This window comes from Lepisosteus platostomus, chromosome 13 (genome assembly GCF_059453375.1).
Source record: "Lepisosteus platostomus isolate fLepPlt1 chromosome 13, fLepPlt1.hap1, whole genome shotgun sequence".
In the NCBI taxonomy this organism is placed as follows: Eukaryota; Metazoa; Chordata; class Actinopteri; order Semionotiformes; family Lepisosteidae; genus Lepisosteus; species Lepisosteus platostomus.
In genome coordinates, this window is record NC_142623.1 from 8,454,696 (window position 1) to 8,467,666 (window position 12,971).

General features: G+C 39.7%; 1 protein-coding gene and 2 long non-coding RNA genes across 4 annotated transcripts; all 3 read left to right on the forward strand.

Moving 5' to 3' along the window:
* The first annotated feature begins 68 nt into the window (after positions 1-68).
* tmem30b (transmembrane protein 30B) lies at positions 69-7,941 on the forward strand. Of its 2 annotated transcripts, XM_088602994.1 has the most exons (9): positions 69-191; positions 285-340; positions 1,401-1,626; positions 2,054-2,155; positions 2,517-2,624; positions 3,716-3,806; positions 3,899-4,042; positions 4,668-4,871; positions 5,733-7,941. In XM_088602994.1, the coding sequence occupies exons 3-9, from the start codon at positions 1,441-1,443 to the stop codon at positions 5,912-5,914; spliced, it is 1,017 nt and encodes a 338-aa protein (XP_088459120.1). In that variant the 5' UTR covers positions 69-191; positions 285-340; positions 1,401-1,440; the 3' UTR covers positions 5,915-7,941. The 2 variants fall into 2 exon arrangements, with proteins under 2 accessions (XP_088459120.1, XP_088459118.1); XM_088602992.1 differs by lacking the exon at positions 69-191 and having other exon boundaries at positions 198-340.
* A 226-nt stretch (positions 7,942-8,167) lies between these two features.
* Positions 8,168-9,483, forward strand: LOC148649819 (uncharacterized). The gene is made up of 2 exons (XR_015925939.1): positions 8,168-8,479; positions 9,139-9,483. It is a non-coding gene; the product is annotated as an uncharacterized LOC148649819 (long non-coding RNA).
* Positions 9,484-10,054: 571 nt separating this feature from the next.
* On the forward strand, positions 10,055-12,488 carry LOC148649820 (uncharacterized). Its single transcript, XR_015925940.1, has 2 exons — positions 10,055-10,402; positions 12,167-12,488. It is a non-coding gene; the product is annotated as an uncharacterized LOC148649820 (long non-coding RNA).
* The last annotated feature ends 483 nt before the right edge of the window (positions 12,489-12,971 follow it).

Consider the following 12,971-nt stretch of genomic DNA (forward strand, 5'->3'; position numbering starts at 1 on the left):
ATTGGTTTAATGTAGTGCGGCTGCTTCTTTCACAAGTGTCTGAAAGACCCCCCCCACCTCCACAAGCGTTAAAAGGCGTTAATGTGAATATTTCCCAATATAGCTGACAAAACAAATTAGTAGTTGTGCCCAGAGTGACGTCACTATCCGAACTCGATCTGCAGGAAGATGAGACTTGTTTGTCGGGACAGGTAAGTGTTTGCATAGGCAGTGAGTGTCACTGTAGGGTTTGTGCACATAAGAAGTTTCATTTTGTGATTATTTATTGGAGGTTTCATTTATAGATTTCACTCTCCTGCAGCGTCCAGCGTTTGGGGTGCTTGGACTGGGGTGGTTGAAGGTAACTCCAAATTCCATCGTTCGCTTTTCTTTTTGAATGTCGGGATGTTTTGTTGTGTATCTGCCGTGGTAAATGGGGGTATTCAGTCGCTTGAAGGTGAAAAATTAAAAGCCTAACCAGCGCCCCGCGATTGCTTTCAGAAACAAATCTTCTACTTTCCTATACTGATACCTACATTAACCAGGTATATATCTATACATCAATCTTCAATTTCTATTAACTTTGAACTTTGAGGCTCTCTATAATGTAACCAGCAAAAAACGTACTATTGGCGTCAGCGCTATCTTTCGTATTGGCCTACTTTATTTACTCCAGTATACATTATCTTTTAGGGGGTTTATGATGTAGGGGCGTTCAGTCTTAATCCCACAGATGGCGCTTCGCACTGTACCCAAGTATACAGTATTATAGCGCCAAAACATTTCCCGATATGCCTAATTCATGTACTCATGTTCCAGTCCGCTGAGTCGCATAGGTTAACCGAACCACGAGAGCACATCTGTAGGTCGCCACTGAAAAGGAAAACATTTTTATTAATGAGCTATGAAGTACCTTACTTCATCTTCAAGGGTGGAGCTGCGTTCAGTGAAAACTTCCAACTCTCCCTTCCGGCAGTGTAAACTCGACACACGTATATGTGTCGCACCTTTTTTAAGGCCTATTATGTTAAGGCGCTGCCTGAGATGAGCTGAATCCAAATAAATGTTACGATTAACCAGGTAGAAGTATTTCAAATAGGAAATGGGCTCTGATATGCCTTTGTATTGTCTTGAACAGTAAAATCATTATGCTGAGCTTTGTTCTGTCCTTCCTCATTTTAGTATAATTGCTCTTTAAAACCCCAGAATGGAGAGCTCAGTTTTCCAAGATGATTAATCTCTGGCACCTCCTCCAAGGGAAAAGAAGGTTGATGCTAAAGTCGTGTACTGATGAAGCCCAATTTTATTTTATTTTTTGGGACGATGAAATCTAATCTTTGTATTCAAAGAGCTGGGAAACAGTTGGGCTTTGTGGGCGAAGTTGCTCATGCCTCGATTCCCTTTTCCTTTTGGATCCACAGGTCCATCTGGAGGCTATAAAGAAGCTCGGCAAGTGAGAGCATGAAGAAGGAAGGGGAAAATGGAAATAAACCTGATAACACAGCCTTCACCCAACAGAGACTTCCTGCGTGGCAGCCTATACTGTCTGCAGGAATAGTTATCCCTGGGTTTGTCGTCATTGGACTGGCGTTCATCGCCATTGGCGTTGCACTCTTCCTCACCTCCAAGAACATCCAAGTTCTGGAGGTATGTGCATCACCGCGACTTTTCCTTTGATCACCAAAAATGTGTGTTTATCTAGCAGTTTTCATCCCACATTGTCCCAAGGCACTGAACCATAAAACACAGGCCAGAGAAATACTGGTAATTCTTGTGGTTCCCTCACCTTTGCAAGTAGTTTCTCCTTTCATTTGTAAAAATAATATCATTCTGCTCTAACTTTGAAATTGTCTTGGAAAAATACTGGTTGTCGGCTGTCTGCACTAACAACCAGTTTGGAATCACCAGTTCTCTTAGACCAGACTGGCACCAGAAAATGGAACATTAGGACTCTAATCCAGTACTCGCATCTGTCAGTGCCATTCATCAATTGGATTGAATCAAGACACGGCACGCACAAGGCCGTTTGCTCCAATTGGAGTTCTGATTCAATGAATCTTTCTGTGCTTTGCAGATGGATTATACGGGTACGGACACTGGATCTCCCTGTTCTAAATGCACTTATAATGTATCTTGTAAGTGCTTGCTCACCTTTCAGCTGGACAAACTGTTTGAGGTATGTTCCCTGCCTGTATGAGACTTGACCGTGAATTAAGAAAAGCAGGGGCCAAAAGTTGGACAGGTAACCTGCAAAGTCGCACGTGTTTAGAAGAATACTTCAGTCCACGATGAGAGAGTTTCTGAAAATTAGTCATTGGCAGTGTATTGTCACCAACCTTTGCGTATGCTTTCATAAATGAAGAGATGTGTAGCTGTCAAAAAGTAAACTATTATAAACCATGCCATGAAATGGTAACAAATAAAAATAATGAATAATAATTTGTTGCAAGAGAAAACATAAAAGCAGCTCAGGCTAAATGTCGATTAAAATGACCAAAGGCACTTTTTAAAACAAGCTGTTTTTGCTTTCTAAACAGGGTCCTGTTTTCTTTTATTATGGCCTGTCAAACTACTACCAGAACTATCGCAAATATGGAGTTTCTCGGGATGACTACCAGCTCTTTGGGTACATTTCCAATCTGAAGGTATGATGATGATAAGCATTATTATTATTTATAAAGAAATCGCACAAAGGCCGTGCTAAAAAAGGTGAGTTTTGAGTTTGGATTTTGAAGAGAGTCAAAGAATTTGTCTCTCGCAGTGTCTGAGGAAGGGCATTCCATAACAATGGAGCAGCAACAGCAAAGGCACAGTCACCAAGGGTCCGAGATTAGGTCTTTGCTACAGTTAGCAAAGAACCTGCCTCAACTGGGCAGAGCCTACAGTGAGTAGTGTAAACATGGAGAAGTTTCAGAGAGGTATGAAGTTTCAGAGCTAGATTATATAGAGCCTTGAAAGTCAGTAACAAAATATTGAATACATGACTTTATAGGCAATCAATGTAGGGACTTGTGTCGGAGTGACGTGCTGCCAGGGCCTGGAATGAGTTAGTAGTCTAGCTGCAGAATTTTGAATATATTGCAACTTGTTGAGAAGAGTGTTAGGGAGCCCATAGAGTTGAAGAAATCAAGCCTTGATTTTCTAACTGCATGAATCAGGCACTCAGCATTGATAGAAACTGCCCAATGCGGGCAATATTTCTAAGGAGGAAAAAAAAGTTATTTTGATCAAATTTTTCATATGAGGCCCAAAAGACAGGAGAGGATTGAACGTGACTCCCAGGTTCCTGACAATTGCTGATGTGACTGGGGAAGCCCTCAACAATTACTCTGAAGCTCTCAAGCTTTATCAGCTGACATTGGCTACCCACGAGAGTAAAATCTCTGTTTTGTCGCTATTTAGCTTCAGGGATTTTGATGTCAACCAGAGTTTGATGTCACACAACCGAGGAGTGAGGGAGGGGGGAGACCTGAGGAGGAAGACGTTTTAACATAAATCTGGGTATCATCTGCCTAACAGTGAAACTGAAGACCATGTTTATCTATAATCTGGCTGATAGAAAGTATATTAATATAATAATAGCAAATGGCCTAAGGCTATTTTCTAATGACACCACACTGAAGCGTCTCCTCTTCAAGGTTAAAACTGTTTCAGTTAGAAACTCTCTGACTGTTAACTGCTGTATTACTTAGTGCTTGTTTGACCCTGCTTAGTGTTTATTATTCTCCTTTTACAGAATCCAGGAAATGATTGTTCTCCTTTCCAGTATGACCCCACAGGCCAGCCGATCGCGCCGTGCGGGGCAATTGCTAACAGCTTCTTTAATGGTACCACTGCGCCGAATGAAGCGCTTGAATGGCTTGTAGGCGTGTGGTCACACTGGCCTTGCCACTCACCCCTTTGTGATTCTTATTTTCAGACAGCTTCAGGCTATTTCACAATGTTGATGGAGTGGATATGGAAGTTCCTCTGGATGGAAAAGGAATATCTTGGTGGTCAGATTTTAATGTGAAGTTCCGAAATCCGGAACTAACAAATGGCACCCTGAAAGACACTTTTAAAGGTGATGATTCTATGCATTTGTTGTGTGGATATTTTTTACCCGATTAACATTTTAAAGGCCAGATATTATGAAAATAAAATAAGCTCTAATCAGTTACACTGCAGTAAATTGCCCTTTGGTTGGTTTTACTTTGCATGGTGCACATTGTAGAGCTAAGCAACAATATTCTGGCATTCAGCTGTTTCTATTATTGAGCTAAGTAAATGTTGGTGTGGACTATAACAGAAATATAGGGCTAAAGTACAACAGAGGAAAAAGTCTTTGTAGGATAAAGAACAGCAAAACATAGAAGAATACACAATTTTTATACAAGCTTTCAAAACAAAAAGCATTGATAAAATATCAGAATCATGATGCACTCAATTTACAGAATTGCGCTACTGTTAGTTTAATATTACAATAACTTGTTGCAGAGACTATAATAATGTGTATATGACAAACAGACACAAGGCAGAATGTTAAAAGTATTCATTTTAATTTCTCTGTGATGCCTTTTACTTTTACGTATTAGTGTTGCTAATAGTCTTAAGGGATCTTTTGAGAACTACAATTAGGCATGGTTGTGCTGAACGAGGAGGGGAAATAAAAAAACATTCATTTTTAAAGATGTACCTTTTTTTCCTAGGCACTGTGAAGCCTTTGAACTGGGTTAAGCCTGCGTATGAACTAGACACCAATGTGAACAACAATGCGTTTCTGAATCAGGACTTCTTGGTGTGGATGAGGACTGCAGCTCTTCCTAACTTCAGGAAGCTCTACAGACGAATTACAGAGGGAAATTACTCCAGTGGCTTACCTGCAGGGAACTACTCCTTGGAAATATCATACAGTATCCTTTACTGTAGCACCAAGAGTGAGGTTCCCATCAGGAGCTGTTTAAATGTCTTTGTATTAAAAATCCAGAGTCTTGTTGAATGCAAAATAACTTGATTCATCAAATGTTATGAACCCTTGTAGACAGTTAGACTTTTGAAAGGTTCTTAGTGGAAGTTGAAAGCAAAGTGTCCCTTGATTTACTACCAGAGACCTGAAGGTCTCTGAATAGCATTAATCTGAAGGGTGTCAGTGTAGTCTGAAGTGATCGTGCATATTTTAGACGTTTGCTATATGTAGTTCACGTGATTAGTAGGTTTAGTCTGGGGATATTCCACCTGCTTAACCGGTTTAGTCAGTCTGGAGCAATGTTTCTGAATGCTTATATTTAACACGATTCAGGCAGTACATATATCTGGGTAAAATGGCATGGAATCAAGAATGACATTATTTTACAAGGTTTAGGTGCACTCTAACAATGATGTGTGTGTGTGCTTGGCAAGGTGGAGCAAAAGAATTCTGCATACATTTGTGATCTTTCTTTAGCAGGTGGAAATTTAAAAAAAACACTTAAAAATGAAGGCAGAAACAGGATAATGAGGATTATCATTGTTGTAATGCTGGGTTAGTGATTTGCACTGAAAAGTGCCCCAAATGGGTAGTGTTTATTATTAAACAGCCTAGTTGTTTTATCATAAGTGATTTGAAAATGTCACCAGAAACTGAGCCACTTATTTATAAAATATCTGAGTGGATTTTGCTTCTGTTGGACAACAGGATAGGTAAGGAGTCATGAACATGAAATCTCCAGGATATGTAGCAGTCAAGAACAAGAAATTCTGTAGCATGTTTCCTTAATACTTACTCCTTTTTCCAGATTACCCAGTGGCGATTTTCCAAGGCCAGAAGAAAGTGGTATTCAGCAATGTTTCTTGGATGGGAGGAAAGAACGAGTTCTTGGGGATAGCCTATTTGGTTATTGGCAGTCTCTGCATCGTTATGTCCGTTGTCATGCTTATTGTCTATGCAAAGTTCCAGGTTCCGGATGAGGATTTGTGAAATCTGCAGGAAACTGGAGGTTCATTAAGATGCTTCGTTTCATTGTATGCTGGTTGGGAATTCAGTCTTGTTTTTCTTGACGTGCTGCTATGTTGTTTTTAATGAGGTTTGACATCAGGTGCTTTAACTTGCATACAACAGGTGGAATCCTGCATTAGGACATATATACTTTAAAATCATTAGGAATTAAAATTAAAATAATATTAGGTACTATGAACACTGAACTTTTAAACCATGTTTTTCCCCAGTTTTAAACAGTCAATGCTGTGACCTTGCAGGACTTTCAATTGATTTTTATATGGAATGCAATTTCTGCACGTTAATCTAAACCACATCGAAATCAACTGCATCTTGATTTGTTTAGTCCATTTATGTTTTGGGGGCTTATTTTGGACATATGGTAGCAGGTATCATGAAACAAATAGGTAATGCGGATGTGGTGATCACGTGCATTTAAGGCATGTGTGCAATACCTACCTTTTGCAAATTGATGAGGAGAGTTTGCTGAATCTTTGAGTTGGGCTTCAGAAAGATTTCTCATGGTCTCCTTTGCAGTGTAGCATTGAGCTGTTCCCGTTTCTTGTGTGCAGCCTATTATAAATCATATTTCCCAATCCAAGCCATTGTCATCATGAAAAACCTGATGGCAAATAGCATGGTAATTTCCAAGTTTGTGTAGACACACCCATGAATTTATGAGGTTTCTTGTGAACCTAAGCATGCAAAAACGCTAAGAACATGCTAAAAGTGATTAATACCGATAGGAGTAACCTCTACACCTTAATAATTGTAATGGCTCAAATGGACTGAAAGAAATCATGCTATAAATATGAACGTATCCTGACTCAGACACTAAATAACTTTTTAAACTGTGTATTTAGTTAATGGCCTTTGTAAATTACTCACTTTGTGTTTTTTGGGGTTCTCAAATGTATTTTATTCTTTTTTTAAATGATACTTCTGTATATGGGGAGCCTTAACCTACTTATTTAAATGCTATATTTTTACAATGCTGGATACTTTTCTATGAGTGAATAAGGTGTTTACAAATTTGTATATGTTCTATGTGAGAGATTACACCACCTCTTTTTTCCATAGTTGAGAGAGTCACTGTGCAATGCAGGCAGCTGTGGATTGAACTGTTGAAAATTGCTGTTCTGTTTTTCCAATGATGGGATGGAGGTTCCCTAGTACTTGAATTTTTTCTTATTAACCAGTGCCGGGGGAAACAAAAAGAACATTTCCGCAAATCCACATTATTTTTTTTAATAAAAATGGGCACCATCATATACTCTATCTAGCTGGAATCCAGGGGCAAGAGGCTTTCTGATAATGAATGGATGAATTGTCTAAAGGAGACGGATTGTATTATGTGGTTTTTATTTTTAATGAAGTGCACTTTTAAAAACTGCATCTTCAGATTTGAAACATAGACATATGCAACTAAAAAATAGATAAGTGGAAGATAGAAGGAATTAACATTTGGTTTCATACTGAATAATATCCTGTCAAAGCCCATGATTTAATCTTTACGGTGAACAAAATTCTGACCATTTATTAGTCCTATTTTGCTAGGATAATTTTTACCTCTGTATTTTTGTTTCATTTTCTGAAGATGAGGAAGGATCGTGTAAACAATCTTGACACATGATTTTATTTTAATGCTTTTTAGTTTTATGAAAACTTTTATTTTTTGGTATATTATTGATCACATCCAATCAGTTAGCAATGAATAATTCATGGTTCCATTATTTAAAAATATCTCTCTTCCATATCTATACAGAGTTTAAAGGCATGTAGTTCATCAAAGTAAGAAAGTGCCTGTTTTTTAAAATGAGCTATTTTTAGATTATGACCAAATAAGTCTGAAAATATATTTTTGTGATTTGACATCTTGTTCCTGTACAACCACAATGGAAGGCAAGGAAAAATACAATTTTAGTGTTTTAGTGGTAGAAGTTAAATATCAAAGTCTGTGAAATTCACACTAAGAATGTTTAGTACTGAATAAAACTCTTCTGCTGAAATTGAGGTTTTGTGCTTTATTTACCTTCAAAGATAATACTAGATTTTCATTTATGTTTAACTGTATATACAACAGATTACAGTAAATATCCTTTTGTTTCATTCATCTTGACAATTTCTTCCAAGCTGTGATGTTACAAACACCAGCTCACGGGCGATGACATCACAATCAGCCACCTGTTAGTGCAGAGGTGCGATTCTAGAGAGCCACTCTGGTCAGTCTGTTGTTCCAGCTGCAAAAGATGTGATCTTTAAAGTCTGTGAAAGATGTAAAAGGCCAGGAAAATGTGTTTATCATTTTGGCCTTTCTCCAGTTCCTCAGCCAAGAGCCCATCAAAGCTTCCAGTATGGGCTACGGTGGGCATGGATGTAACTACAGACGAAATTGCTGAATTTTTAAAAGCCAAGGCTGAAGAAAAGCAGCTCTCCTTGGCGGTTGATCTGCTGTTCCCCATTGTGTGTCTGCTTCTCCTCCTGCTGGTGTTTGCCTTTGCTTTGTACGGGGTATCCAGCAGGTGGCTCAGATGGACGAAAGGGCAGGTAAACTTCAGCATTGGAGTATTTTATGGACAAAAATGCTTCGAAAATATTGAGCAGCATCAGGCTTCCTACTTCCTGGTGCGCTTAAGTCAAGCTAGATGAAGAGTACATGGCAGAGGAATGGTAAAATAATATTACCTGGGAGCTAAAAGAACAATGTAATATTTTCAGGTGGGGTATTGTATCTTTAGCCTTTTAGTATACTGTTGGCTTTTTTCACAAGAACATGTTGCACATACTACTGTTCTAACCTGGCTAACAGTTTCACTTAACATATTTCACAACTTAAACCGACAAATGTTATTTTATCATTTTTGCCATATTTGGCTCAATGTATTTAACCATTTGCTATGGATCGTCAGATAGCCCTAACAAGTACTGAGTGAGAATGTATGCATCATAAATTAATATCATACATATGTAGAAATATAAAGTGTACGCTTATGTTGACGTCTACTATGGCTATTTAAAAATATCAAGAGTGGCATCTAGCGTATGTAAATAGTACTTTGGTTGATTGTAGGAGATTCGTGTTGAACAGGTTAATTATGACGAGTTCTTGCTTTAGCAAAGGTTATTTCCAGGCACAAAAAAAGACTGTCAACAAATGGCACTGTTCTTTTTTATTATTTCTCTTGGCTTTTCCTGTCGGGCTGCAGCAAAAGTTCCGACTCGTCGGCTGGACAGAGCTCATCTCTGAGCATTTGCGCCGCGGGCTGATCCTGAAGCAGACGATCGTCTCCCGGCTAAAGGCAGCGGAGATGAGAATAGACGCCCTTGAGAAGATCCAGGTGGCGGGCGGCCGGGGGAAGGCAGCGAGCCGGCGCCCCAGTCCTCCCCGCTGCGACTGCGTCTGCCATCGCTTGGAAGCCTATGAGGGCAGCCAGGAGTCCAACGTCGACTCGTCGGAGGACAGCGCCGCCTGAAGCTTCGCAGAGAACGAGAGAGAAAAGGATACTCAAAAACGTATAGTCACCATATAATAAAAAAATACAATTCGGTTATTTTATATTGTTTTTATACATGGATTTGCATTTTAATGTTGAAATTAAAATGTGCGAATCTGATGTGTGGTGAGCGAACTGACGCGCTTGGGCTGCCGTCGCATCATCCTGGTAGGTGCTACACATGTAGGTGCAGGTGTTGGTGGAGGGGAATCCCCGTTACATGTAAAGCACATTGAGGGCTCAAGAAAAGCACTAAATATGTGTAAGGATATATATATGAAATGTAAAGAACTTTATCTCTGTTCTAATGAATTGGTGTGAAAACGGCAGCAAATCTCTTTCTGTATTTTTAATTTTGAAGCAGGTACCTACAAAAAAAATGTACTAGTCCTCTTGTAAATAAATGCATATCTGGTATGGAAAAATCAATCAATAATTTAGAGGTATTCTAAACCACTGTAAGCTACTATTTGTGGGCCCTTTCTTCTGTAAACATTTAAAATGACATCTATGAATTCTGGGCTTTCTCTACTTTTATATCATTATCTCACAGTTTGAGCATTGCGAAAGAGAATGACAAATGACAAATCCTCATATCTTCTGAACTCCTTTCTGTGCAGTACAGATGTAATGGGAAATACTGTACTTCACCCTCACTGGGATTTGTGACATGTGATGACATCACAATGGGCTGATGAGGGCTGTTCGCCTCTTGGATTTCAAACAGCTGATTGGTGGAAAGCAGAAGACTGAAATGGCTTGCTCGCAGCACTGCAAGCTACCAGCATGGTCAAGGGTGGGAATGGAGATCACCCCAGATGATCTTAAGGAAACACTTGCTAACAAACCGAGCGAAGGTCTGTACGCGACATCAGGGCCACCATGTCCCTTCCTGATGGCCTGCCTTGCTGCTGTTTTTTTCTGCATATTGTCGTTGTGCCTGTACATCAGACTTACGAAGAAGAAACAAGAAAAGGTGACACTTCAAGCCGTTGAAATCCGTGTTCATCAGCTGGGTCAGGGGTCTCTACTTTCTTGACATTGCACTGTTATATTATTTCAAGTGCGCCGTCCTCTTAATTGCTTTCTCGACTCGCCAGTCTGTTTAACTGTATATGATCTCTTCAACAACAGCTGCTGTTTTTCTATTCTGGGAAAGCTCTTCCAGCAGAAGTAACAAAAGAAAAGGGTTACACAAACCTGGAGACAATGATGTGAGGAGGGGATGCAGATATGCTCCACAGTGCATTTTCATCTGTAGTACTGATGGAACAGGCTGTGGACAATTGTGGAATTTAGAAGGAAGTGACGTGGCAAACAGTGCAATGTATTTACAGAATTTCCAACAAAGTCTAAAATTCTCACTGAACCAAATTTCTGAAAAACATCAAGTGTGAGCATCGCTAGTCTCATCCTTTTTCCCAGACTTGTAACTCCCAACAACGTTACTCCCCTCTGCTGCCATAAATCATTTATTGACCATCCATTTAGAGCCGGTTAATAAACCAGGGCAGCACAAATTTTAATCTTTTAAGTTGAAACACATTTTACAATTTTAAGCCCAAATAGCCATATACCTGCATTATTTCCTTATTATTACCTGCATTATTCCGCATTATATACCTTCTCTAAACTCCTTCAAATCCAGACTCAAAACCCTCCTTTTCAGAAAAGCCTTTACTTAACTGGTTCCATTCTTCACCCCTCTGCTCTTCTTAATACCATCTTCCACGGTCTCCTCTATTGTTATTGTTGTATTGTTGTAATTATAATTGTGTCCTGTCTTGTGAAATTTTCTTATTTATTGTTGTAGTCTTCTTATTTATTGTTATTGTCATCCTGTAAAGCGCTTTGAGAAGCCACCTTTAAAGGCGCTATATAAAATAAAGTTTATTATTATTATTATTATTTCCAAGTAATAGTGCAGGTAAAAGAGACTATGAAATTAAGGCCTGAATATGGAAGATGTTCAGAATCCTATTACTGGTTAAATTAAAGGTCCAGTAACTTTCATTAAGAGCTCAATCAGAGCAGTGATAATAAAATACACAGGCTGCCCAGGACTATAAGTGTGAAACAGAAGCCTAGCTTTTTCTATAGCAGCTAAATCCACTTTCATGCCATTGCAACCCTTATGTTAAGAGTGAGCTATATCACCTGCATCTCACCACTGGCAGTCCAGTAAAGCTAAGCAGGTGTGAGCCTGGCCAGTACCTGAATGAGAGACCTCCTAGGAAAGCTAAGGTAGCTGCAGAAAGTGAGTTAGTGGGACCAGCTAGGATATTGCTCGCTCACCCTATGGTCCGTGTGGGTGCTAATGCTTCAGTATAGTGAAGGGAACACTGTACTGCAAAAAGGGTGCTGTCCTTCAGATGAGACATTAAACTGAGATCCTGACTCTCTGTGGTCGCCAGGGTGTTTTTTGAAAAGAGTAGGGTTAGGGATACCATCACTCTGGTATCTTGGCCAAATTTCCCCCAGGCCTTTACCAACCATGGCCTCTTAACAATCATCATCTCTGAACTGGCTTCATCACTCATAGCCAATGTGTGGTGAGCGTACCGGTGCACTTTGGCTGCCATCGCATCATCCAGGTTGGGCCGCACTTTGGTGGTGGTGGAGGAGGGTCCCCATTACCTGTAAAGTGCTTTGAGTGGCATGCCTAGAGAAGCCATGTATAAGTGTAAGGAATTAATTCAATATTAAGCCAGTCTTTGTACTCCTTTCTTTTGGCAAGCAGCCCCTCTCTGCATTGAGTGTCAGCATGTCAGGTATCCCCAGTGAGCTCAAGGTCCTGTATCAGGGGCTCATCTTACAAGAGATGATCTTCCAGCGGATTGGGGCTATGGAGCTCAGGATTGAGTCCATCGAGGACTTTCTAGCGGGGCTGTGGCACAGAAGGTCGTCAGAAGACAAGAGGAGGAAGGACAAGACAGGGGAGAAGTCATCAGGAAAGGAAACAATGAGGTTCTCCGACAGCTTCTCGGAGTGAACCCATTCCTGGTCCCTTCTGACCACCATATTGACGGCCCAATAAAAAATCCCACTGAAGTTACTGCAAATGAGTGTTGGCACATTGTTATGAAAAGGAGTTTAAAAGGAAATGTACATGTACATATTGAATTCCTTCAGCACAATTTAAAAATAAAATCCGAGTTTTTTCTAGGCGTTAATATTTCTCAAACAAAACTGTTTTTACACCGTATGTGCAACAGCCTATTCAAATTAATCGTCGGTTTTTCATCAGTTTCCTGTTTAAGTGGTGAGTCGAACAAAAACAGCGTGGGGAGAAATTTGTAGACTACTTTTACGGAGGAAGGGCTATTTGACCCTCCTCCTGATTTGATAAACTATTTTGCCTTTAGGTCTACATGACAGCAAGCACATTTTAAACGTAATACGTTTAGCGCCACGGAGAAAAAATATTTATTGGATTTAGACAAGATAACACTGAGTTTATGTACGTTAACCAAAAGCATTCGCAAACCGATGCTTTTCGTAAAATTCAGGACATTATTCCTGCCATTGTATCAGTGGGGTTGACG